This window comes from Lynx canadensis, chromosome D1, assembly GCF_007474595.2.
Source record: "Lynx canadensis isolate LIC74 chromosome D1, mLynCan4.pri.v2, whole genome shotgun sequence".
Classification (NCBI taxonomy): Eukaryota; Metazoa; Chordata; class Mammalia; order Carnivora; family Felidae; genus Lynx; species Lynx canadensis.
Window position 1 is genome coordinate 70,153,948 of NC_044312.2, and position 27,293 is coordinate 70,181,240.

At 36.8% G+C, this 27,293-nt stretch overlaps 1 protein-coding gene across 4 annotated transcripts in view; it reads left to right on the forward strand.

Moving 5' to 3' along the window:
* Positions 1-27,293, forward strand: part of FAR1 (fatty acyl-CoA reductase 1) — a 79,379-nt gene that overhangs the window by 34,251 nt on the left and 17,835 nt on the right. For 3 of the 4 annotated variants that reach the window (XM_030331197.2, XM_030331198.2, XM_030331199.2), the window contains 8 exons: positions 6,714-6,909; positions 10,756-10,931; positions 18,153-18,332; positions 20,522-20,699; positions 21,732-21,776; positions 21,890-22,008; positions 22,881-22,948; positions 24,437-24,608. In XM_030331197.2, coding sequence (XP_030187057.1) covers positions 6,721-6,909; positions 10,756-10,931; positions 18,153-18,332; positions 20,522-20,699; positions 21,732-21,776; positions 21,890-22,008; positions 22,881-22,948; positions 24,437-24,608 — 1,127 coding nt within the window. In that variant the 5' untranslated portion in view covers positions 6,714-6,720. Of the gene's footprint in view, positions 1-6,713; positions 6,910-10,755; positions 10,932-18,152; positions 18,333-20,521; positions 20,700-21,731; positions 21,777-21,889; positions 22,009-22,880; positions 22,949-24,436; positions 24,609-24,917; positions 25,090-27,293 lie in introns of all 4 variants that reach the window. The other variant, XM_030331200.2, reaches the window with a different exon arrangement.

Here is a 27,293-nt window from a genome sequence, read left to right on the forward strand (position 1 = left end):
TTTCTGTTTTAAATGCATATGTACACCTGTGGAAAACTTTCTTGTGCCTGGTATCTAATAGGTACTTAAGAAATGTTTATTGAATACATTTTTACATATGAAGAAAATGAAGCTCAGAGAGGGAATTAGATGACTTGTTCTAGGTCATATTCTCAGCACACTGTGGTTAACATTTGTAATCAGCATATAGTTGTTATCAATACCTACTGGATTTATTAGGTATATTGATGCAGTTTTTTTCATATCTCCCTTCAGTGGGCTATAGTTTTAATTAGGCTTTCGGTCACTGAAATCTTGAAATAGTCTTGCTTAGACCTGAAGCAGGTTATGACTAGAGTAACCATATAATTTACCGTGCAAACTAAAACACTTCAGAGGGCTATACTCAGAATTCAGGTGGGATAGCATGTACAAACCAGCTTTGTTCCAGGCAAACTAAGACCTATGGTCACACGAGGTTTTTATTTTTTAAAGTAAACTTTTTATTGGCATGTAGCATACATTCAGAAAGTCCATAAATCCTGAGTGTACAGCTTAATGAATTTTTAAAAACTGAGCCAACCTGCATCAAGAAATAGAACATTACTAGTCTCCCAGAAGCCCCCTCCCACCCTCTTCTGGTCACTGCCTCTTCTTTGCAAGATAACCATTCTTTTAACTGATGAGTTTTTGTCTGTTTTTGAACTTTATGTAAGTGGCATTATATAGTATACACTGTTTGTGTCTGGCCTTTTTGGCTCAGCGTTCTTGTGGGCCTCATCCATGTTGTATGTAGTGATTGTTCCTTCATTTCATTGTTTTTTAATATTCCATTGTGTGAATATGCTATAATTTATACAACATACTATTGACAAACATTGGGGTTGTTTTAATTTGGGGCTAACAGGAATAGTGCTCCCATGAACACATTTGTTGATGAGTCTTTTGGTGAATGTATATACTCATTTCTCTTGGGTATATAATTAGAAGTGGAATTGTGAAGTATGATATATGAATGTTCAGCCTTAGTAGGAATGCCACTTTTGCTAAGTGTTAAACCTGTCTGTACTTCCTCTAGCAGTAGGTGAGCGGTCCAGTTTCTCTGCATCCTTACCGATACTGTGTATTGTCTGTCTTTTTCATTTTAGCCATATTGGGGACAGTGTAGTGGGATCACATTGTGATTTTAACTCGATAACTACAGATGGTGAGTTCCTTTTCATGTGTTGATTGACCATTTGGATCTTCTTTGGTAATGCCATTTGGATTCTCCTTTATGTTTGCCTCAAGCCTTTCCCATTTTTCTATCAGTTTCTCTCTTCTCCTTGTTGAGTTGTAGTTGTTTATATATTCTGGGTGGTAATCAGTTGTTATTATACATACCACAAATATCTTTTCCTCTAATTTGTCTTTTCTGCTTATTACAGTGTTATGGGATGAACTTAATTTTAGTGTTCTCCAGTTTATCGATATTTTTCTTTTGTGGTTAGCACTTCTTGTGTCCTATTTAAGAAATGTTTGCCTACCCCAAGATCATGGAGATGTTCTTTGTCATTTTCTAGGCCTGTAATTATCTTACCTTTCACATTTAAGTGTATAGTCAATCTAGAGTTCATTTTTTGTGTGTAGTGTGAGGTAGAAGTCAAGATTCATTTTCTTTTTTTTTCTTTTAAGTTCCTATTTGTTTATTTTTTTAGTGATCTCTACACCCAACATGGGGCTCGAACTCATGACCCTGAGATCAAGCGTCACACGCTCTTCCGACTGAGCCAGTAAGGGACCCCCAAAATTCATTTTCTATATGGATAGCAAATTGACTGCATTATTCTTTGTCCTAGTACCACATTCCTGCAGCTTTATAATACATCTTGATATATGGTAATGAAGTTCCCCAGCTTTGTTGTTCTTAGTACTTGTGTTGGCTATTATTGGCCCATCGTATTTCCGTAACATTTTAGGATCTTAGTTTCCATCCACAAAAACAGCTTAGGTTTTGATAGGGATTGTATGGACCCTGAGGATGGTGAATTGACATTTCATTTATTTAGAAGTTGTCTTCTAATCCAGGCATGTAGTAAATCTCTTCATTTATTTAGGTATTGTTTAATTTCTCTCAGTGTTTGGTAGTTTTCAGAATAGAGGTCTCAAATATCTTTCAGATTTACTTCTACCTTCTGGTAGTTTAAAAACATATAATTCACCGAGGTAAAATTTACACAATATAATGAACCATTTTAAAGTGAACAATTTAGGGGCGCCTGGGTGGCTCAGTAGGTCAAGCGTCCGACTTTGGCTCAGGTCATGATCTCGCAGTTTGAGCCCTGCATCGGGCTCTGTGCTGACAGTTCAGAGCCTGGAGCCTGTTTCAGATTCTGTGTCTCCCTCTCTCTCTGACCCTCCCCTGTTCATGCTCTGTCTCAAAAATAAATAAACGTTAAAAAAAAAATTTAAAGTGAACAATGTAGTACAGTTCAGTGTTGTGCAGTCACCACCTCCATCTAGTTCCAAAACATTTCCATCACTGCAGACTAAAGCTCCTTAAGCATTTTGTCTCCACTGCCCACTCTCCCACCCCTCAGCCCCTGCCAACCACCTGTATGCATTCTGTCTCTATGGATTTATTTATTCTGGATATTTCATATAAATGAAATCCTGTAGTATTGATGTTTTGTATCTGACTTATTTCACTTAGTATGTTTAAAAAAAAATTTTGGGGGGCGCCTGGGTGGCTCAGTCGGTTAGGCGTCTGACTTCGGCTCAGGTCACGATCTCGCGGTCCATGAGTTTGAGCCCTGCGTCAGGCTCTGGGCTGATGGCTCAGAGCCTGGAGCCTGCTTCTGATTCTGTGTCTCCCTCTCTCTCTGCCCCTCCCCCGTTCATGCTCTGTCTCTCTCTGTCTCAAAAATAAATAAAACGTTAAAAAAAAAAAAACAATTAAAAAAATTTTTTGTTTTTACATTTTTATTTATTTTTGAGAGAGAGAGAGAGAGAGAGAGACAGACAGACAGACAGAGAGAGACAGAGCATACTTGGGGGAGGGGCAGAGAGAAAATGAGACACAGAATCCGAAGCAGGATCCAGGCTCTGAGCTGTCAGCACCAGAGCCTGATGCGGGGCTCAAACTCACAAACTGTGAGATCATGACCTGAGTCGAAGTTGAAAGCTTAACCAACTGAGCCACCCAGGCGCCCCTCACCTAGTATGTTTTTGAGGTTCATTCCTCGATTGTAGTGTGTGTCAGGTCTTCATTCCTTTTTATGGCTGAATAGTATTCTGCTGTAGGTATATACCATAATTTGTTTATCCATTCATCTGTTAATGGACATTTTGAGCTGTTTGTACTATTTGGCTGTTGTGAACAGTGTGCTGTAAACATGCATGTACATGTACTTGTTCGAGTACCTGTTGGCAGTTTTTGGGGCGTATGCCTCAGAATGGAACTGCAAGGTTGTATAATTCTGTTTAACTTTTTAAGGTGCCACTACCTTTCCCATAGCAGCTGAACCATTTCACGTTCCCACAAGCGATGTGCACGGGTTTTAGTTTCTCTGTGTCTTCCTTCATACTTGCTGTTTTCCATAGTGTTTTGGTGTTTGGGATGGTATCTTAAGTGGTTCCAGTTTTTTGTTACTTCATTTTCCGTGTTGCCGATGTATAGAAATACATTTGCTTTTTTCCATATAAACTTTGTATTTAGCGACCTTCTTAACTTCATTTAATTCTAATAGTTTATTTATGTGTTTATTGGATTTTCTCTATACATCTGGATTTTGGATTTTCAAGTGCTTTCTTATTCTTCTGTTCCTTTTTCCTGTACTTTGCTACTTTATGGATGCAATATTTTTATGAATGGCTTGGAGAATTTCTTTAGAATTTAAATTCTCTTTAAAATTTTATTGCCCTTGTTTCCTTAGTGGTTGATTCTGTTGCTTTTCATTTTGGTTCTTCTTAATTTTGTTAGGTATTTCTTAAATATCTGGTGATCTTTGGTTATCTAGTCATGTTTATGATGGATCAGGGTGGTTGGTTTTGGGGGCTGATACTGGCTGGCTTCCTCTCAGTTTTTTGCCGTCTGTTTTTCCAAAAGAGCTTTTCTCTAAATGAGATTACTGATGCAGAATTCTGTGTGAGTTTATTTGTTTTTTAAATTTTTTAACGTTATTCATTTTTGAGAGACAGAGACACAGCATGAGTGGGGGAGGGGCAGAGAGAAAGGGAGATACAGAATCCGAAGCAAGCTCCAGGCTCTGAGCTGTCAGCACAGAGCCCGAAGTGGGGCTTGAACTCACAGACCGCGAGATCTTGACCTCAGCCAAAGTTGGATACCTAACCGACTGAGCTACCCAGTCGCCTGAAGTTTTATAGTAATTTTATTTTATTTTTTATTTTTTTAAATGTTTATTTATTTTTGAGAGAGAAAGAGATGGAGCATCAGCAGGGGAGGGGCATAGAGAGAGGGAGACACAGACAGGCTCCAGGGTCTGAGCTGTCAGCACAGAGCCTGATGTGGGGCTCGAACCCACGGACTGTGAGATCATGACCTGAGCTGTAGTCGGATGCTTACCTGACTGAGTCACTTAGGCGCCCCTTTGTGAATTTGTTTTAAGGGCCAACAGCAGCCAGATAGATAGGCTTAGGACCTAAAATTTATTCTAGGGCTCAAGTGCTTTGAGACTTTTTTCTTTCGTTGCTTTAGTTTCCTCTCTCTTGATTCTCCACCTCCCCCATCATTTGTGGATGTCTGGAGCAATGTCAGGCTCAGCCCTACTTTTCTTTTGTCCCTAGCACCCATGCTGGATGTTCTTCTCAGCAGATCTGGATACTAAGCCTTGGGAGCTCAAGTTTATACCAGAAGTAAGGCTGTCTTGAGTGGCTCTGCTGTTCTGTGAGCAATCCTTTAATTCCCTTGATTTCCCTATGACTTTTATTTTATTTTATTTTTTTATTTTAGAAACAGTGTGCACAAGTGGGGGAGAGGGAGAGGGAGAGAGAGAGAATCTTAAGCAGGCTCTACACTCAGCACGGAACCCCAACGCGGGGCTCAATCCCACGACCCTGGGACCATGAGCTGAGCCAAAACCAAAAGTTGGACACTCAGCCGACTGAGCCACCCAGGTGCCCCTGGTTTCCTTATGCTTTAATTCAGTTTATTTATTTTTTTATTATTTAAAACTTTTTTTATTATGTTTATTTATTTTGAGAGAGAGAGAGAGACAGAGTGCGAGTGGGGGAGGGGAAGAGAGAGAGGGAGACAGAATACAAAGCAGACTCCAGGCTCTTGAGCTGTCACCACAGAGCCCCACATGGGGATCAAACCCATGAGTGTGAGATCATGACCTGAGCCGAAGTTGATGCTCAAATGACTGAGTCCCCCAGGCACCCTTTTAATTCAGTTTCTTGATTCTGGGCTTGGTGTTCTCTGTTCAGGGAATTGGGACATTTCTTGCCTCCTTATAAGTCCTTTCCTATGCTTGCTTTGCTTGGGTTGCTATTTCTTCTGCTATGGCTTTTCTGTCAACTTACTCTTCTTTTTCTTCTAGAAACTCTTTCCTTCTCTCCATTCTGCTTGTTTTTATTTTATTTTTTTTTTTTACATTTATTTTTGAGAGACAAAGAGAGACAGAGCACAAGTTGGGGAGGGGCAGAGAGAGAATGAGACACAGAATTCGAAGCAGGCTCCAGGCTCTGAGCTGTCAGCACAGAGCTCGACTCAGGGCTCGAACTCTCAAACCATGAGATCATGACCTGAGCCAAAGTCGGATGCCCAACTGGCTGAGCCACCTAGGCACCTCCCTTCCTCTCTTTAATGGGTCTATTTCTTATCTTTAGATGTTATGAATTTATTATTTTTTAACTATGAAAGTTAGAACATAAAACACGTGTATCTACTCCCTAACTTAAAGAAAACATAAATTGAAGTTCCTATTCTCTGATTGTATTGCACTCCCTCTCATGCATCTGTTAATATCATCTTGTGTGTACATTTCTGAACAACAAAGAGCATTGTTTTGAAAGGGTTTGAGCTTTGAATAGTGACATACTGCATGAATCCTTCTGCATCTTGTTTTTTTCCATTCATCATGGTTCTTTTGTTTGTTCAGTCTCTTAGTATACTATCTTTTCTGCTGTTTTAGTGGAATTTGGACAAAGGGGATAATTCAGCTCACGTATTTCTTACTATGACTTTTTTAAAAGGGAGATTTAAGCACCTTTTGGATATATTGTCGCTACAGACATGGAAGAGAAAGGACTTGATGTTACCTCTTCTTGTTTCAACTGGTGATGATAGGCGAATATGATACCCTGCCATGTTACACAAGCTAGACAATTGAGTCTTGCTGCTGACCTGTATTTGGTGTTATAAATCCTTTTGGAGACAGTGAAATAGAATTCATTAGTGTGTAGGATTTAACTGAGGTTTAATTGAAGATTTGAGTTCTTATTGCTGGAAGGAATTTTTAGAAGTCATTTAGTACAAACTGGACTAAAGAAACCCAGGCCCAGAGAAGGTGAGTGACTTGTCTGAGGTGATCCAGGTGGAAAACACAGGGGCCAGAAATCACTTTTGCAGTTTGTTATTCTTTCCACTTTACTACAGTTAACCAGAGGTTAAAGTCCCCTTTTGCTAATATTCAGCTTTGACTTTTGCCTGTTTATTTGAATAGCAAGAGATTTTTAGTGCATAAGAAGTAACAAATCTTTGAACTGATCTTTATTTGCTGTGTTTTCCTTAGGATCAGAATGGTTTCAATCCCAGAGTACTATGAAGGCAAGAATGTCCTCCTCACTGGAGCTACCGGTTTCCTAGGGAAGGTACTTCTGGAAAAGTTGCTGAGGTCTTGTCCTAAGGTGAATTCAGTGTATGTTTTGGTGAGGCAGAAAGCGGGACAGACACCCCAAGAGCGAGTAGAAGAAGTTATTAGTGGCAAGGTAAGTGTAGAAAATGATCACTTGGAGGAAAGAAAAGAATGTGTGTATGTATAATTACTGTAATCATCATCAGTTCAGTTTATTTCTTCAGTGTCCTGAAAAAATTAGTACCAAAAAAAAAAGTCATGCAGGATGGTAATAAATGGGATATGACTTGTGATCAGTAGGAGAAAGGAAGGTTTCCTCTGTGATGGGCAAAATTGTATAACAAGTTCTAAAATAGCTATATGGTACATACTTAATGTGTTTTCAGAATATTTGGAACATATTGTTTGTAATTACCAGATATTTTAAATAGTATTCAGAATAATCATAACGAAGACGTAGTTTCTAACTACCTAATGTGCTGTGAAACACTGTGCTGTGATAACACTTAAAAATTTGTAAGTACTGATTGCTTCCCATAACAGTATTAGGAAGTAGAAAAGTCACATATTATTATTGGACAAATAACATGATGACAGAGGGGTAATATAGGATATGAGAATATGTCATGTATTTTGAACCTTTAGAAAAATATTGCTAAGAAAAAAATGGAAATGAGCTGGAGTAAAATTAATTTCATAATCCTAAGCTTTGAATTCTCTCAGAATGAATGAATTAGATTATCTGACATTCATTGATAGTAAGTTTAGTACAGTAGCTATGTAAGTTTTTAGTTATTAGGTATTATCTAGTACCTTTTAATCACTTGTAATTAGTATGCTTTAATTCCCTTCCTGATTACTCCCTCCCCTAGTGGGAGGTGATTCATTGTTACTCATTTTTTATATTTCAGAAAACATTTACTATGCATATTCAGTGCTGGGAACTTGCCTTGATTGATGTAGGGGGTTGAATGGAGGGATAAATAAGATAGAATCCTTGCCATAATGAAGACTGCCTACAAGTTAGAGAGTTTTTAAGAGAGAAGAGAGGGTATAGAAGTGTCAAGAGAGACCAAATAGGAACAGTTATATTGAAGTTAATGTCTTGGTTGGAATTGGGGCCCGGGTAAAATGTCAAAGATTTGGGCATCTCCTCTGGGACCTCCAGGGCAGTGGATCTAAAGACTTTTCTCCCCAATAAGTCTAATTTGTAAAGAGAAAGCATACCTTATGCTTATTAAAGCCTGAAATTTATTGAACTTATGTGACTTAACCAAAACATATGACCATTATTTTCAATAAAAAGATACTTTGTCCTCATATATTTGTCTAAATTTTGACTAAAGTAATCCATAAAATTGTGTCATTTTATCTATGCCTTTAATTCCTTCCTGGTCCATCCTGCCGCTTAATCCTAGGCCACTCATTCCCTATTATGTATATAGCATTGCTAGTAAATCAATAAGATGAGTTCTTTTTATGTCAAGTATCAATGAATGCACACTTGAAGTTAGTAAGAAACTTAAAGGTAAAGCCTGCTATGATTTTGAAACAGGAGTAAAGAGCATAGGCTAGGAGCATATGCTGTAGTGGGACATTGTCTTATAGTACAGTTTCTCAAACTATTGACATTTTGGACAGGATAATTTTTCGTTATCAGGAGTTGTCCTGTGCATTGTAGGGTGATCAGCAGCATTCTTGACTCCACCCACTAGATGCCAGAAGCCCCTTCCCCCCACCCTCCCAGTCGTGACAATCAAAAATGTCTCCAAATGTCACCAGATGTTCCCTGGGGGGTACAATTTCCCCAAGGAAAATTCCCCAGACCACTGATGAATGTCTCAGGGAAAGGAAACTCCATTACGATGGTGATGATTAACTAAAATAATTAACCACAAAATAAATTCTAGAAAGGGAATAAAGTATATCAAAGAGGGCATTAGTGAACATAGTAAAGGGGGAACTAATTGGGGTACCGGTGAATTAAAAGCACTGGAAGACATAGTGTTGAATAAATAGCTAGAAAGGGAAGAGTATCAGGTTTGAGATGTAACTTGTGAAACAGCATGAGCCTGTCTTGGTGGTGGAGATATCTGATACGATGGGGAGTTAAAAGGTCCTTGGCAATCTGGGAGAATGAAAAATGTAAATTCAAGGTGTTAAAAGTACTTTTCTGATCATTCTTCAGGTTGCTTTTTTTCTGCTTGCCCCTTAAATATTGATATTCTACAGAGTTCTGTCCTAGGCCTTGATCTCGTCTAGATCCAGTTAGGTGATTACTCAGCACCTTCTGTTTTATGTGAGACAAATGGTTGTATTTTAAATTAGATTTGGAAAAAGCTTCATCTAGTCTGGACCTTGGGTGCTCATCACTGCTGCTACCTGGGTGGTCGTCTATTCCCAGGGCTACCTGTGTGGGGGTAGTAAAGTCTATTTGGGTGGCCTGGCTCTTCTCTTCCCTAAAGTCCAGACCCACGGAGCCAGTTGTTTCTAGTAGACCTGTCTTCTGGATGCCACATGGGCACTTCACACCCATCCTTCAGAAAACTGAACTTGTATATCCATAACTGTACTTCTTGCTCTTCCAGTATTTTCCACCTAATGAATTTATTCACTTAACAAGTGTTCATCATGTCCGCATCTTGCCAGGCGCTCGGCTATTTATGACCTGTGTGCTGAGCAAAGTAGATGTGTTCCCTGTCCTTGTGGAGTTCACATTTCCTTATCCCTCATGTTGAGTCATTGGCCAAGTCATACTGACTTCTTTTTAACTCCCCAAACATAAATGCTGTCTCACTTTCAGGTGGTTATACATGCTGCTTTCTGTGCCTGGAACACTGTTCTTCAACTTTATAATCTCTGGTCCTTCCCCAGCTCGGTTAGTTGTTTCTCCCATGCAGTCCCATAGCACTGTAATATTACCCTATTTTATTACCTTTAACACTGTATATTAATTGTTCGTTTGTCTGATTTTTCCAATCAGACTCTAAAGAGCCTGAGGCAAAGATTGTTGCTTTGTTTTCTCAGTGTCTAGAAGGTGCCTGGCTCATATGAAGTACTTGGTAGATATGTAATAATTAATATAAGAACACATTAATATTGAAGTCACTAGCTAACAGTAGTGGAAGGGAAGTGAAAGTGAAAATTATATGTGCTGTCTATAGACTTTCTTTCCAGATCGAGAATCTCTGCTTAAACTGCAAGTATGGACTTGAAATGGAGAGTCAAAGTGTAATAGAGGAGGGATCTGGAGATAGCATCAGTGTTCTTCTGTAAAATCTGGGATGAAAAATTAAATCTGACTCACAACTGAATGTGCCTTTACATTGTAATCATTTTGGGATCTAACTGAATCTTTAGTTAATTTATTCCTTTTGGAATACTTAAATAATATTGAATTTTTGGGTTAGAATCCTGTATATATGCTATTTCTCAAGTTTGTCCAGAGTCTAATCTGCATATTTGCTTACCAGTATTTTTTTTCCTTCAACGTACTTTCTTTTTTCCCTTAAAATTTGGTCTCAGATTTTATGTAGACTACGAATAATGGTATTGTACTGTAATCAACTGAAATGGAGTAAAACCAAAAATAAAATGAAGTGATATATTAAGATCTGGATTTTAGAAATTTGAATGATCATTTTAAACATTGTCCTAATGTCTGTACTGTTTAAGTCTGAGGGGCAATATAATCTAGTCAGCAAAGGCGTGAACAGTTCAGATTTAACTCTGCAAACTACCAGCTCTGTGTCCTTGGTAAGTTACTTAACCTCTGTATATCTCAGATTCCTCATCTGTAAAATGGGGATAATAATGTGGGCTTCATAGGGTGTTTTATATACAGAATGATGGCAATTAAAAATAGAAATTTTAGGATGAACTTAGCTGGCATTTTAAGAATAGCGATCCTTGGTGGGGTGCTAATGGGTTTTAGAAAGTTGAAAAATACTGCCCTAAAATACTTTTTCCCCTTGGATAGCTCTTTGACAGATTGAGAGATGAAAATCCAGATTTTAGAGAGAAAGTTATAGCGATCAGCAGTGAACTCACCCAACCTAAACTGGCTCTTAGTGAAGAAGATAAAGAGATCATCATAGATTCTATCAATATTATATTCCACTGTGCAGCTACAGTAAGGTTTAATGAAAATTTAAGGTAAGTAAAGATATTATATGATATGTGAACTTCAACATGGTTAAAAGATCTATTTGAATTATTTTTAGTCAAATTGTTTTGAAAGTGATTTGAAACTGTTTGCCCTGTGTCAATTGTAGCTTTTGGTGACCTAAAGAGTGTTAAAGGAGTTTTTCTCCTTGTTATCAATTTAAAAACATTGGATAGCTAGTGTCTGTGTATTAGAAGAAGTTGCCATGAATTTAAGTGTAGGGCAGGGAAGCACAGAGTAGAAGAAAGAGAAATTTACCTTCAGTAGGAGTGTTAGTTTTAACAACTAATAGTGTTTGTTTCCTCTTCCTCCACTTTTTCAGAAGCCTATACCCCAGCAGATTTATTTTTCCACTCCACACATACCCATCTGAAAATTAGAAAAAAATTAGGCTCAGGTTTTGTAGCATAAGATAAAATGGTTTATAAACTTAAGTCATACCTTGTGTTTTTTTAAAAAACTTGGTAGCAGTGTTAGGGATAGGCTACATTGGACATGAGTTTAATTAGAAAAATAACCTGGACTTCTGTCCAGATGCCTTTTCTTTTTTTAAAAAAAAAATTTTTTTTTTTAACATTTATTCATTTTTGAGAGACAGAGAGAGACAGAGCATGAGCAGGGAAGGGGCAGAGAGAGGGAGACACAGAATCTGAAACAGGCTCCAGGCTCTGAGCTGTCAGCACAGAGCCCGATGCGGGGCTCAAACTCACGGACTGCGAGATCATGACCTGAGCCGAATTCGGATGCTCAACCGACTGAGCCACCCAGGCGCCCCTGTCCAGATACCTTTTCCAGAAAAAAGCTTTTTAAATGTTTACTTTTTTTAAAAAAAATCTAACAAATACTTCGAAAAATGGTGCTTATTCAAAGGATTCTTTTTGATGGTATGTTCAAAAATACCATTTTATAATGTTAATCTAATTGTATGGTCGATTGTATGCCAGTTAAAGTGGTGCAGATTATTTTAGGTTTCACAATTACTTGAAGGCCTTCCTAGAATGTTTTTAAGTTAAATTTTGATTATAAAGGGTTTTGAGATTATTTCTCATCAAGTTTTCTATATAGAAGTATAAACCTTAATTGATACTATATATATATAATGTGACCGTTCAGTGCCAAAGCGTTAAAATATGTTTTGCCTATGTTCCAGGTGAGGGCACTGTAGTAGTCACTTACATTTCTTTAATTGTACTTTATAGTTTTCAGGGTATTTTCTCATGCATTATTTTACTCTGTGCTAATGTTACCACTGTGATATCGTGGGCAAGTCCATTTTATACTTGAGTGTACCAGAAAGGACATGAGCTTTGGAATTACATACCTTAGTTTTAACTTTGACTTTATCTTTTATTATCTGGTGATAATAATTTATTTATTTTTAGTTGTTTCTGTGCAGCTGTTATGTGTTCATGATTCAAAAGTGACAAAAGAATCTTAGTAGAGGTATGGTAGAATCTCACTTTCATAAAAGATGTGTGTACATATATGTGTATTTAGATAACATCTTTCGATACTTGCCACTTATCTTTGGATAGTGTGATTACAGGTAGGTTTTTAGTATTAAATAGTCAACCTAACAGATATTTCCCCCCATAGTTCTAGCTTTCATTATTTTTCATAACCAACAGAAAATTCACACAGCCTTATGAAACTGTTTTCAAGAAAAACAGGTATATGTTTATTGGATAATTGTGCTGTAGGTGCTTTTAAATGGGAAATTGATATGCAGACTGGCAACATTAATTAGGATGAAACTCCTCAAAGTGACTTACGAACCAAATTTTCAAGGAACCTTCTCCCTCTGTCTATCCTCCTCAGGGTAAACGGGGCTACCATTAACGAAAGGGAAATCTTTTCATTATTCTCTCTTTTACTAGTGATCTCATAGTGGAATGGGAATTATAGATGAATTATAAACTCTATTGCCTTGTCAAGGCATCTATATTTACTGACCTAACCTTAGTCATTACATTGAAATTATTGTTTTCTGTTAAGCAGTTTTAATGGATATTAACATGTAAGTGGGAATATTGCAACATTAGATTTGGGCCATACATTCTAAAATACCATAGTTTAGGGGGGCGCTTAGGTGGCTCAGTCAGTTGAACATCCAACTTTGGCTCAGGTCATGATCTCACAGTTCGTGAGTTCGAGCCCTGTGTCAGGCTCTGTGCTGATGGCTCGGAGCCTGGAGCCTGCTTCGCATCCTGTGTCTCCCTCTCTCTCTGCTCCTTCCCTGCTCACACGTTGTCTCTTTCTCAAAAATAAATAAGGATTAAAATTTTTTTTTTTTTTTTTTAATTTTTTTTCAACGTTTTTTATTTATTTTTGGGACAGAGCGAGACAGAGCATGAACGGGGGAGGGGCAGAGAGAGAGGGAGACACAGAATCGGAAACAGACTCCAGGCTCCGAGCCATCAGCCCAGAGCCCGACGCGGGGCTCGAACTCCCGGACCGCGAGATCGTGACCTGGCTGAAGTCGGACGCTTAACCAACTGCGCCACCCAGGCGCCCCATAGAATTTTTTTTTTTTTTTTTTTTTTTAAATACCGTAGTTTGGTATATAATAACTGCTTAAAAAAGTTACTCTTTATAATCATTTTTTAAGTTAACCCACAAATAAAAAATGGCACAAAGCCTTTATTGCCAGGGCAAAAAATAACCCAGATTATACTTCCAATATTATACCCAGTATTTTGGGAGAAACCAAGATAAATTGCGCAGAGATCCTGTTTGCAAAGTCCATATAGTCTAATAAGGGAGATGGATTGCTTAAATAACCATAATAAAGCGTAGAAAATAAGGAGTTACTGAAGAACATACATTAAGTGCTGTGAGAATTGAGAGGCAGTAGAGCTCATTTAGTTTTAGATATGGTGGTTTATAAACCTTGAGGTGGGAAAAAGTGGGTATCAAGATTATGCATTATAAAGAAATACTGACCTGAGAAAGATGAGGAGAGAGTGATTTTGAGGATAATGAAGGGAGTTTCTTAAATAGTTGATCCTGGGTTTTGGTGCCCCTAAGGAATAAGGAAAGTGAAGGTCGGACAGGGCCTGTGTAGTTGAGAGTAGGAGAGTATCAAGAAACTAGTGTGAGATGTCAGAGATGTAGCAATTGGAACATGAGAATATGTGACTATGAACTTTATGAATAGGAGAGTAGGTGTCAAGAAAGGAGTAGAAGTGAAGATGGATGATGAGATCAAGAAGGTAAGTTGAGTCTAAGGGCATCAACTCTCCACTTAAGAATGCATTATGAATCTTAGGAATTCCTGGAAAATGTGTTAAAAATGCAGAATCTTAGACTATACTTGCAAAATTCAGACCCTCTGGTTTGGGATAGTACCCGGGAATCTTAATTTGTAGCAAGACCTCTGGGTATGATTTTAGATTATAGACGTCTGGGTCTCTTACCTTAAGATTGATTAATTGGTCCCTAGACATCTGTGTCTGCATCTTCATTAAATTAAAAAAAAAAAAATCAGCAGTAGTAGTGGTGAGATCTCACTTAGGAAGCATTTTCTCAGAAGTGGGGAAGGAGGAAAGAGATATCAGAATGGCCTGGGGAGCTTATTTAAAATATAGTTTTCTAGGCTTCAGTTCAGACATTACAAGGTGTCTGAGGGTGAGGTCCAACAATCTACATTTTTTCTTTTCTTTTTTTTTTTTTTTAATGTTTATTTATTTTGAGAGAGAGTGTGAGTGAGCATGAGCAGGGAAGGGGCAGAGAGAGAGAGAGAGAGAGAGAGAGAATCCCAAGCAGGCTCCGTGCTATCGGCACAGAACCCAATGTGGGGCATGATCTCATGGAACTGTGAGGTCATGACCTGAGCCAATCAAGACTCTTAACTGACTGAACTACCCAGGTGCCCCAGTCTACATTTTTAATAAGCTCTCAGGTGTCTGTCATGGCAAGCATGAGATCTCTGGTATAAGGTCTTAGTATTATCAACACATATTTTGTATAATTTTTTTTAATGTTTAGTTTTGAGAGAGAGACAGACAGGCAGAATGCCACGGGGAAGGGGCAGAGAGAGACACACTCACAGATCCAAAGCAGGCTTCAGGTTCTGAGCTGTCGGCACAGAGCCTGACTTGGGACTCGAACTCATGAACCATGATATCATGACCTGAGCTGAAGTCGGACGCTTAACAGACGAGCCACTCAGTCGCCCCTATCAATGCAAATTTTGAACAGTCCAGAATGTCTGTACAAGATAGATGAACAAGAAAATTTATTGGCAGTTAAAGTTGAATTCTTCCTTTTTTTTTTTGGAACGGCTTCTATGTCCGTGTTAATGACAGGGATCATAATTATAAAGATTTGTTCATTTTGCCCCATCTTCCAAAAGCTAATGTTATTTAAGATGCATTTATGACTCCATATAATCAAACCATGAGAATATTTTATACATACACACACACACACACACACACACATTTTTAGTATTAAATGCTTTCTGATCTAACATGTCAGGGTCTCAGCCTGAAGTTCAATGGAGTAGAAGTTGAATGGTGGTAAAATAGAGCGAGATTATTAGCGTTGCAGAGATACTAAAAGTTATTTATGGGGGCATAATATGCCTTCAGGTTTGGGCTCTCAGGTACAGGAGTAGTAGACAGGTACACAAGTGTTCTCTCTGAAGTTATTCCTTATTTTCAGTGACCCAGAAATTCTGTCACCGTCCTCAGGAACCTGTAACAGAATATCCTTTGTGTACTGCTCCCAAAACACTATTCTCCCTAGCTTCATTGTTTTGCAAATGCAAAAGAAAATAGCTTATTGCCTTACAGTCCAGTGGACTGTATCTTCTCTGTGAAATGTCTTTTTTGCTGGAATTCCATTTGAACAGATTCCCTCCCACCTCACTTGAGATAAGGAAGAAAAAAGCTATACTCCTGGTTGTAAATCTCAAACCAATTATTTCATAAAAAAAAAAAAAAATCCTTCTAGTATGTTTTCATGAACCCTCGGATTCTATTAAATTTAAAGAAAAAATAATGCACAGGAGTTTTTCTCTCATGAATTATTTCTTGTTCTTGGTGACCCAGAACTTGTTGTCCCGTCCTCAGGAACCCGTAACAGAATATTCTCTGTACACCTCTTCCAAATCAGTACCCTCCCCATCCCCACTGTTGTGCAAAGGTGATAGACATCAAAGCCCTGCTTTAGAGTCAAGTGGACCAGATTCTATCAGTGACCTATCCTGGCCTTTTAAAAGAATAATTGGATTTTTTTTTCTTCTTAAGTACTGAAAATGTAAGGATTCTGGAAAGTACTTAAAACCACTGATTGTTATTTTAAAACAAATTCTTTTGTTGTCTCTCTTTGAACATAAAACGTAAACGTAGGATTTCTGATTTAGGGAAACAATTTCCACATTTCTAATTTCTTTCATTGTTAAAATTTTTGTGATGTGCTGGTATTCCGCCATGTTGATATGCCATAATTTATGTATTGTTCCCTAGATATAGCAAATTTAGGGAATTTTTATTTCTTTCTTTGAAAAATTAGTGTTAGGTCAAGATTTTCCTCCAAGATAATGTCAGTAGGTTAACTAGATGAGTAATTATATCCTTTTTATACTTCCTGCTACTACTTTGTCTTAATCTCTTTTGGATCAGTTTTATCAGTGTAGTTATCAACAATGTATTACTTTGCCAGTTTTAGCACAGTATTACTGGTATTATATCAACTTTTTCCCCCCTTTCAAGTAATAAGCTATAAATTTTAATAGAAAAGGTTAATAGAAAGCAAAACTATCCACCATCTCATTACCTTTAGTAATATTTACTGAATGCCTGTTTCAGTGCCTATTGAGGAATAATGCTAAATACTTGCAAGCTTTTCATTTCATTTAATTTTATACAAATCTTAGTAGGTAGACTCTGTTATAGTTCCCATTTACTGGTGAGGAAACTGAGGCCTGAGTGCTTGACTGATGATGCAAGGTCACCCAGTGCTAGCTGATAGGTAGGCCAAGTCAGAATTTGAAGCCAGGTCTTACTCTAGAGTCTTGTTATTAATCCTGCTTTACTTTTTATAATGTGTATATTTAAAAAATATTCATGCAGATATCCCATGTTTTTACAGTTGTCATATAATTATTTTAAATGACTCTTTTCTTTGATTGTGATAAAATACTACTTTGTTGAAGTTTATTCATTTCATTCACAGTGAATATCCGGGCTCTCTCGGCTTTCACTATTACTAGATGATGCTTCATTGATTAGTTTTCTACATATTTACTTTTGCATTTGTGAAATTATTTACTTTGAATAAATTTCAAGAATAGAATAATACATGGATCATTTTTGAATCTTGTGACAAAATGTACCTATTTTATTATAATACCCCTTTGAATTTTATTTTATTTTATTTTTTTTTTAATTTTTTTTTTTTTAACGTTTATTTATTTTTGAGACAGAGAGAGAGACAGAGCATGAACGGGGGAGGAGCAGACAGAGAGGGAGACACAGAATCAGAAGCAGGCTCCAGGCTCTGAGCCATCAGCCCAGAGCCCGTCGCGGGGCTCGAACTCACGGACCGTGAGATTGCGAGATCGTGACCTGAGCTGAAGTTGGACGCTTAACCGACTGAGCCACCCAGGCGCCCCTACCCCTTTGAATTTTATAAGCTAGTCTTTAAAGTGTTTGGATTAATTACTACACAGGGAAACAAACGTATTCTGGATTATATGTTATAATATAACTTCATGTGTCTGAGTTTTCTTTGACTGTTTTAGCCTTACTGGTGACTCTGCCTTAGAATTTTAAAATTACTTAACCATTCTGCTTTCTTCTCTTTTGTAATTCCACATCCTGAAACAGTATACTTCTAAAAATCAAAGTGCAAGAGAAGTCTAACATGGCTTCAAAATGTATGTATAAAAGCCAAAGACTGAAGTTTTCTGTTTTTATTTCTGTGTTATTTAAAAATTTTAATTTGTACTTTTATTTTTTAAATACTACTATAAGATTTATTTTATAATCAGAAAATCTTTCTTTTTAAACACAACGGATAGAATGGATGCTCTTTATATTGAAATAAAATACACAAAATCAGACCTAAGGGATCAGTTGTAAAGAAACAAAAATTTCTGTCTTCCTAATGGAAATTAATTTTTTTTTAGCAGGTGAAATCAGTTCCTTTCGAATTTTTCACTGGGAAAGCTTCCCAATTTTTCATTGTCATTTTTTCTTTTACAGAGATGCTGTTCAGTTAAATGTGATTGCTACACGTCAGCTTATTCTCCTTGCACAACAAATGAAGAATCTGGAAGTATTCATGCATGTATCAACAGCATATGCCTACTGCAATCGAAAGCATATTGATGAAGTAGTCTATCCACCTCCTGTGGATCCCAAGAAACTGATTGATTCTTTAGAGTATGTTTGTTTTAAATTTATACACACTTTCTTTGATCCCCAAACTTTGGAGCCAAAGTTTTATCTATTTATATGTGTCTCTTGGTCTATTTCAGTTTCTCTCTCTTTCTTTCCACTTCTCTTCTCTCTCTCCACCTACACGTATGTGTACATTTATCTCTTTCTTATTCAGCAAATTATTACATACCTACTCTGTGCTGCTTATTGTATAGATTTATATCTGCATGACTGATGGTGAAGTCAGTGTTGAGCTTGAACTTTAGACCAGGTGTGATGGTTGGAGGAAGGTCTCTGAACAGCTCATCCACGATAAAGTCTGCATGGCCAGGATTTCATTTGTTTCAGGCTGCGCTTTCTCATAAAGTGAAACAAACAAACAGAATCAGAGCAAAAACAAAAAGTAGGGTCTTTTCTTCTTTAATGGACTAGAATTATAGAAAATTCCCGTGTATATCATATCTAAACATAATTGTTAATCCTCATATAATATTCCTATGGGCTTCTTTTTTTTTCTTGTCTGTTTCCCTTAGGCCTTCTTTCGTCCCCCAAATCCTATTCACTTTCAGTTATTGTCCCCTGCTTTCTCATATTATCTTCTTCCAAAGGGCACTATATTCATTGCTTCTCCAAGTTTTCTCCTAAAATAAGCACATAATAAGTCTTTTTCTTTAAGGCTTTCCTGCTAATCAGTGTGAGGAAACAGATTGTAAGAAAATAAGTAAAATAAGAATGGGAGCTTACCAAGACATTCTTGTAATTCCCTGGTTTCTGTTTTCTAACTCCATTTCTTAGATGGTCCCAGATGTTTACCTCATGGTCTCAACAGGTCAGTAGTCAGAAGTGTTTAATATCTCTGGGAGAAGTTGAATGTAGAAATTAATGAAGCTTTTTACTTTTTCTCTTTTTAGCAATTGGTGTATCCAAACATCTAAGTTTCTGAGAAAAAGCTTGTAACCTTCTAATTCTGCACCTCCTTTCTTTGTTTACAAAGAAATGTAGCTAACAGATAATTTTAGAGTAACTCATGGATTGGCTTTATGAACTCAACTCCCAGTGATAAGTCTTCCTGCCTAATGTCTCCTTGGTGTAGCCAGTTTGTTGTTGTTATTGTTGTTGTTGTAATGTAGCAACTGTTCCATTTTTCAAGGCTCCTCTCCACTGTGGAATTGTTCCTAAGTTGAGTAGCAACCTCCCTTCAATTTTGTTAGGTTCTTTTTCTTCCACACACAAAAAGTACTTCCACATACAGAAGAAAGCTTACCTTAATAATTTCTGTTTTGTGCTTCCTCATCAGTTAGTAGGGTATCTTTTGAGTGTGATAATACACTAAGTGTACAAGTCTGTGTAACATTATAAACAGTAAGGAAGAGTATTTGCAGACAGGTACATACATAATGGAATTGGAAATGGAGAATTGGAAAGACCATGGATCTCACCTAGTGTATCACCCTCCTTTTATATAGGATCAGAGTGGACCTTTTCTTCAGAGATATTGAGAGAATTGGAGGAATTTTGTGACTTCATAGTAGGTTGCTAGTTGAATTTTTATAGCATGGTTCAGTTTATTTTGATCATTTACTTTAGTATTTGTTAGTCTCGCTGGTGAGAACATAACAGTTTTTAGTGCTTTACATGAACTACTTAGACCACTAGATCTTTTATATTAATTGTAAATGTATGTTCATTGCAACTGTTTATTGCAACATATTATGCTGTTTTGGTCATTATATACAGGTCTATAATTCTTAATATGAAATCTAAATTTTGGAATTTATTTGGACTTCAGAAAGGAAATATAATCTCTGTGTATTATGCAATATGAAATAATGAGATCTGGGATAGTACCTCTGATCAAATATATTTGAAGTGTATGAATATTTACCCTAAGTGGTATTTTTTACAAGACCACAGATCAGTTGAGATCAGTTATTGCTACCTACCATATTATTTATGAAAGAACTCGTGGCTTTCAGACCTTTTTGGATATAGAAATTGTATATAGGAGATGTGGACTTGTAGTTGATGTTTAATGAAAGTAAGATTAACTTCCATTTATTTTTTTTTAGTAAAAGTTGTCAAATCAATTGAATCAGAGCAACAGATACGTTTGAATATGCAAAGTTAAGTGGTTTTGATTTTATAGTAAAACATCTGAAAATATTTTTGCATGCAATTTCCTTGTTAACCAGGTGGATGGATGATGGCCTGGTAAATGATATCACACCAAAATTGATAGGAGACAGACCTAATACATACATATACACGAAAGCATTGGCAGAATATGTTGTACAACAAGAAGGAGCAAAGCTAAATGTGGCGATTGTAAGGCCATCGATTGTTGGTGCCAGTTGGAAAGAACCTTTTCCAGTAAGTTGTTAGAAATCTTTGTAAATAATGGAATTGAGAATTATAAGTTTTGTCTCTGTTTAAAAAGAGTTGGCAGTTGTTTGATAGAAGAGCAGGTGTTATTTACTGTGCGTGGCTTACTGTGGCAAAATTGTTCTCATAGAGACACTTCTCTTGGTACTTTTATTTGTAATGTAATGCCACGGATATAGAAATGCAGGTAAACATTTTAAAAATCTTAACTAAAAATTAAATCAAAGGCTGTGATATTGTCTGGAGTCAAAGCATACCTTGCCTTACGCGTTTTCTTTGTGACTGACAAGATACTGGCCTCTGACATATCAACATTTATTGGCTTTTAAAATTATTTACTGATTAGTTTCCCTTGTGGAGGTGAAGGGAATAGAGCTGAAAATATTCAGGACCTTATTTTATTTCATTTGCTTTTTAGTACCTGAAAGAGGAAAGCCTTCCAACGTGTAGGCTTCTCCCTGTATAGATCACAAGCTAAGAAAGGTATAAGACATTTCTATGATAATTTGCTGTGGAAAAGCAGGACATTACGGTATTTATGAATCCCTGGAGTAAGATGATATAAACTAACAGATGAATTGATTTAGGAAAAATCTGGGTCTCTATAATTATAGGAAGTATAGTCTCTTTTGTTGCTTTGACAAGTGTTCTCTTTTCCTCTGTTTTATCCTGAGGAGGATTTCCCTTTTCCCCCTAATCTCGCAATGCTGCCTCAGTAAATAGCACAGAATCAAACTTGTGCAAGTTTAATTTAGCTAAAATGTTTGACAGGTATAAACTCCTTTTTATAAAATTCTCTTTGTAGAGAGTTAATTAATGGAAGAGGAGGTAACTCTCTGAAAATGACTTCAGGGCAGACTGCTTTTGTTTAGGAAGGAGAGAGAGATTCTGGCCTGAACCTAGTCTTTTAGTTTTTAGAAGAAAACTGCTAAGTATACATATGGGGTTGTAGATTTCAAATAATAAATCTCTAGTTTTATAATATTTCTAAGCTCACTCTGTTTTTAACTTTTGTATTAGGGATGGATTGATAACTTTAATGGACCAAGTGGTCTCTTTATTGCGGTAAGTAAATCTTTTGATTGATTTAATATTCTACATATTTTTCTGTTTTCTGTATGTCTTATATATGCATTCTGGCTTATATATCTTAAGGTGTTTTTTTAATTTCAACAAAGGCAGGGAAAGGAATTCTTCGAACAATGCGTGCCTCCAACAATGCCCTTGCAGATCTTGTTCCTGTAGATGTAGTTGTCAACACGAGTCTTGCGGCAGCCTGGTATTCCGGAGTTAATAGGTATATGAGGTGACAATGTCACTTGTTAAATATGTAGTAACTGCACAGGGAAAACGGAGCTAATGACTAATGTTAATTAATCCTTACTGATATGTATAGGTATTTCCACTTCCAATTGCAAGAACTGGTTTAATCACGGGTAATATAGCAAGTAGTTCCATTAGCTATAATTAAGAATTAATGTTAATTTTCATATACTACCTACAGGATGGGACAAGTTCATTCGGGATTAAAAATGAGAAAACCCCCAAACCCTACCACCCCCTGTTGCTTTTTAAATCCAAACTAAAACTTGGTGTAAACTCAATGTATAAAAAATCTGAAACTCTCGGAGATGGCACACTAGAGCAGCTTGAATCAACTCAGGCCTCTTTTTAAAAGGGAGTAGTAGCATTTACAGGTAACTCTTAATATATTTTTTCCCTAATCAATAAACTGCCTTATTTTTTTTAAGTCTGTATTTTATATCCCAGAAAAGGAGAGATACAATTATATGTGTATATTGTTTCTGGTAAAAGAGAACTCAGCCCGTAAGTTTTTTAAACTAGAGCCTCTGAGATAGGACGAGCTGTAGTTGTTTGTCGTTTTTGTTACATTTAAAAACAGATAGTCCTGCTAGTATAAGCAAGAAAAACATGAAAAGAAAAACAATTTTTTTAAATAATTTTTTTTGGTAGGGGAGGGAAAAAAGGGTAGTTTTATATAGTCCTTCAGACACAAAAATTAATCCTTTAAGGTTAATTTTTAAAATAATCAATGTAGAAAAGGTACCCAGCATCCTTATTTCTTCCTACTTGAATATTGTGCAAGATTTAGATTGGATAAGTCCAGCCTCTTTTTATGTTTCATTGCTTTGATCTTTGTCTTTGCAGACCAAGAAACATCATGGTGTATAACTGCACAACAGGCAGCACTAATCCTTTCCACTGGGGTGAAGTTGGTATGATTTTACCTGTGTTTTTGAATGTTAGAATAAATCTTAAAGAACTTCAAATGTTCACTGAGTTGTTATGTTAGAATACACCCATGAGGCATTAAAGCCACTGAGTTACCAATTTATTCTTACTTTAGTTGCCACATTAGCCAGTACTGCTCTGTGATCCTTAGCAATACTTCACAAATTAAAAAATATCCTGCAGTATATTCCCTCCTTGGCCCACCCTTGTCTGTTTTTCTGCTGCTGTCTGTGGCAACCCTCACAGATGCCCGTGGCAATGGAACAGGGCTTCTTTTCCTCCCTTGTGGGTGCTCTCAGTCCTGATGTTGTTGATCCAAAGGCAATATCCCTTCCAACTACAAGAGTTGTTATATCACAGGAGCTAGCTGGCTGCCCCAAGAGTAATGAATTAAGGAGTTAGCAAGAAGGATACGTTTTGTCAGAATATTTTCTATGACATTTATTAATCTGTTTAAATTCACAAATCCACGGAGTATGTATGCTGTGTTGCTTGTTCTAAATTAGGAATAATATAACTTAAAGCCTATTGAAATTGAATAATGTTTTAGTTGCTTATGTTTTCAAATTTAAAGTAAAATATATTTTTGGCATTGATTTAGTAATAGGTCTTATTTTACCTCTCATTGAACGATTTTTGTTACCCTTGCAGAACAATTTTGATTTTAAAGTAAGTCTTTATGTCATTTGTCCTAGGGTTTTTCCGTGGCATTTTTGTTTCAATGTAAAGATTGACCATTAGGGCATATGAGGAAAAAAAAAAAAATCTAGGGCGATTTTAATTTTTGGATAATTATTTAAATAGTATTCTTTTAAGAATTTTAAAACACTGAAATGAGTTAGGTTTTTTGGTAATCTCTCATTGTGTTGTAAAAGTTTAGTAAAAATCAAGTTGAACGTTATTTTTAAGTGGATATCTCAATATACACTTCTATTAAAGTATTAACATAGATCATAGATTTGATTGTGTTGATAATGTATTAACTAAATAAATTACAGCAGAAGTTAATTTTGGGTTGTTTTAAGCTTGTTGATGTATGTTAATTTGAGCAACTTAATTATTCATAAGCAAAGGATGATGATTTTCCTTTTCTTTTTTAAGTAAGTACAGTAATAAGAATCTGGAAAGAGGAACAGAAAGAAAGAAGCTATCGTGAAAGGTGAAATATAGAAAGTGACATTGTAAACTGACATAGGTAAAACATTAAAAGGATTTTTAAGAGTGAATTTTAGCAAAAATTCATTCATCTAATTAAAATTCATAAATAGCGGCAGTCCTAAAACCACCCGAGCTCAGCAGTCTGATACCCATATTCTCTTAGTTATTATCGAGAGTAGAAAAGTTTGTTTTTTAATTGAGCGAACTCTGACATCTTTGGTAAAATATTTTGCTTTGTAAAAACATGATTTTTGTTTTTCAAAACTTCATTACATGGTTATTATCAAAGCTGTTACACAACTTTTCTTCCTCAGAATACCATGTAATTTCCACTTTCAAGAGGAATCCTCTCGAACAGGCCTTCAGACGGCCCAATGTAAATCTAACCTCCAATCACCTTTTATATCATTACTGGATTGCTGTAAGCCATAAGGCCCCAGCATTCCTGTATGATATCTACCTCAGGATGACTGGAAGAAGCCCAAGGTAATGGTGACTGGCTCTGTCTTATCTGTTCCTCTGACTGTTAAACAACCCATGCTTACACTAAAATGCATATGAATTAACTCTGTATTTGTTTATGCTTATGATAAGGCTTAATGGCCTTTTGTGAATGAGAAGACTCTTGAATTTAAGACTTTGTCAGAAAAGCGAAGGTAGTGTTGTCACTCTAATTTATTCTAAAGTTTGGATAATAAATTATTGTCGTGTGCTGAATTTTAGGTCTAACTTTAGGTCTTTTTTTCTGAATAGCAAATAACATTCAAAATGCTCTGATGCTTATTTTTCCTACAGGATATTATCTAAATCATTTCTTCAAGATGAATCCTTTAAACCAAGTATACAGGCACCCCAATGTTAAGTTGTATTCCAACAAGTTATTGCTTCATTATTGGAAGGGTGTCAGACATACAGTACCTGCATTATTGCTCGATCTTGCACTCAGGTTGACAGGTCAGAAACCGTGGTAAGAGGAATAGCAGTAAATACACCTATGTATTGGTAAGGTGGTGGAAGCTTGCTGGAGAGACGAAAAGTCTGCTAGCATGAGCTTTACCTTTAGAATTACTTACCTGAATACTCACAATCACAATCAGGACGCTAGGACATTTCTTAGAAATTGAGGATATTTGGGGAGACTGTGGATCTCATTTTATTGGGCCATTGATCCTCAAAAATCCCATAATAGAGGAAATGTCCAGCATCAAGGTTGTCATTGTTATTATAAGCTGAAATTGAGCCCGTCTCTCCCCCTTAAAAACTTAGAGGTGAGTCTATAGGGGATTAAGGGTGAAATATTTTACTGAGTGGATTGTGGAGTTTTATATGAAAAAAACGTAGAATGCTTCTAAAAATTTAATTGCTCGAAATATCTCAGCTGCCCATTCAGCTTATAATATGGTAATTACAGTTTTTGACTAATTTTCCAGGTTGAGAATGTCATAGTTTAAAACAAAATTTAACAATTGAAAAACTTTCTTTGTTCTTATGGTTGTTATATAGCCTTTCTTTCTTCTTTTCTTTCTTATTGAAACCCCACAGACTTAAAGTCCTCCCCTCCCACTGTCTTTACCAGAATTATAGTGAAATGTACCACAAATATATTTATTTTTTTTAACTACATTGGCATTACAGTGGAGACTTTGATTGGAGAGTTCAGGATTTGAGTATTTATCTATAAAGAAGATGCTGATTCCAGATCTTCCATCAACTGTCAAAAAATGAAAGTGAGGTATCTGCCAGTTATAGTGTATCAGGATCTGAGTTACTTGTAGGGCTTTTCTGTGGATTCAGTTGTCCGTTACATTCCTAACCCAGTATGTTAAGTATTGAAATATGTGAGAGGTGTTGAACAACTTTAGACTAGATAAAGAAATACTTCATGGAAAAAAGATCCAAAGTGTATCAAAATTATTTTCACGTTTTTCTAGAATGATCTGCGAAATGCAGTATTTGTGATTGGCATCATTCTTTCCTGGCTAAAAAGCAAATGTAAAATTTATGAGAGATGGCATTGCATGCTTGCTTGATATTAATAAGGTTATTGCACGTTAGAGCAGAAAAGTCAAAACTACATCTACAAAAGTAAAACAGGGTAAAAACAAAGCCTGCCTGATACAGTAAAAGGGGCTTAGTAAACTTGAAAAATGAATGAATAGCCAAAATTTATTAAATCATTTATAGTAGGTGTTGCTACATAACAAATCATCTCAAACTTAGTGGCTCAGAACCGAAGTTATTTTTTATTTTTAAATTTTTTTTTTGACGTTTATTTATTTTTGAGACAGAGAGACAGAGTATGAACGGGGGAGGGTCCGAGAGAGAGGGAGACACAGAATCTGAAACAGGCTCCAGGCTCAGCTGTCAGCACAGAGCCCCACACGGGGCTCAAACTCACGGTCTGCAAGATCATGACCTGAGCCGAAGTCGGACACTCAACCGACTGGGCCACCCAGGCGCCCCAGAACAGCAGAAGTTATTTTATCATTTCTTTCAGTTCATTGTTTCTCTCAGGATCAGGAATTCAGGAGGGAATCTGCAGGACAGTTTTGGCTTGGGAGACTTTCACAGGATTGTCAGATTCAGATGGGGCTGAAAGGGGGCGGGCAGCGGAGCACCTTGTATCACTGTCTCTTCGTAAAGTGGCGGCAGGATCTCTTCCTATAGTGTCTTTTCAAGGACTGGTGGTAGCCTTAGGGGAAATGAACTGCTTATCTGGTGACCGAAGGCTTCAAGGAGAAGCATTTCAGCAGGCTGGCGGAGCCGTGTGCTTCTGACCTACCTACGGAAATGATACAGCACTACTACCTACCAACTTATTCTTTCAGTCACAAGCCAGTCACATGTCCTCTGAGAGTCAAGGAAAGGGAATGTAGAGAATGTTCAAGATCATGTAAAATTGAGCAAGTGAGTTGAAAGGTATTGTTGAAGCCATTTTGGAAAGTGCAATTGGCTGTGGTCAGCCTCCTGGCCACGACAGTTCATATTCCTCCCTTGTGGAGGATACGCTTATTTCTTCCCCCCTACCAAGACCTTCCTCGCATCAGCTTGAAGCCACTGTTGGGTCCGCTGAATCTGGCACAGTGGCAGATGAGGCTGTTTAGGAGTGGTTTTGCAGGTATAGTCCCTCAAGTGTTGGTCTGAAAACCTATGAATGAAAGTGATTAGTTA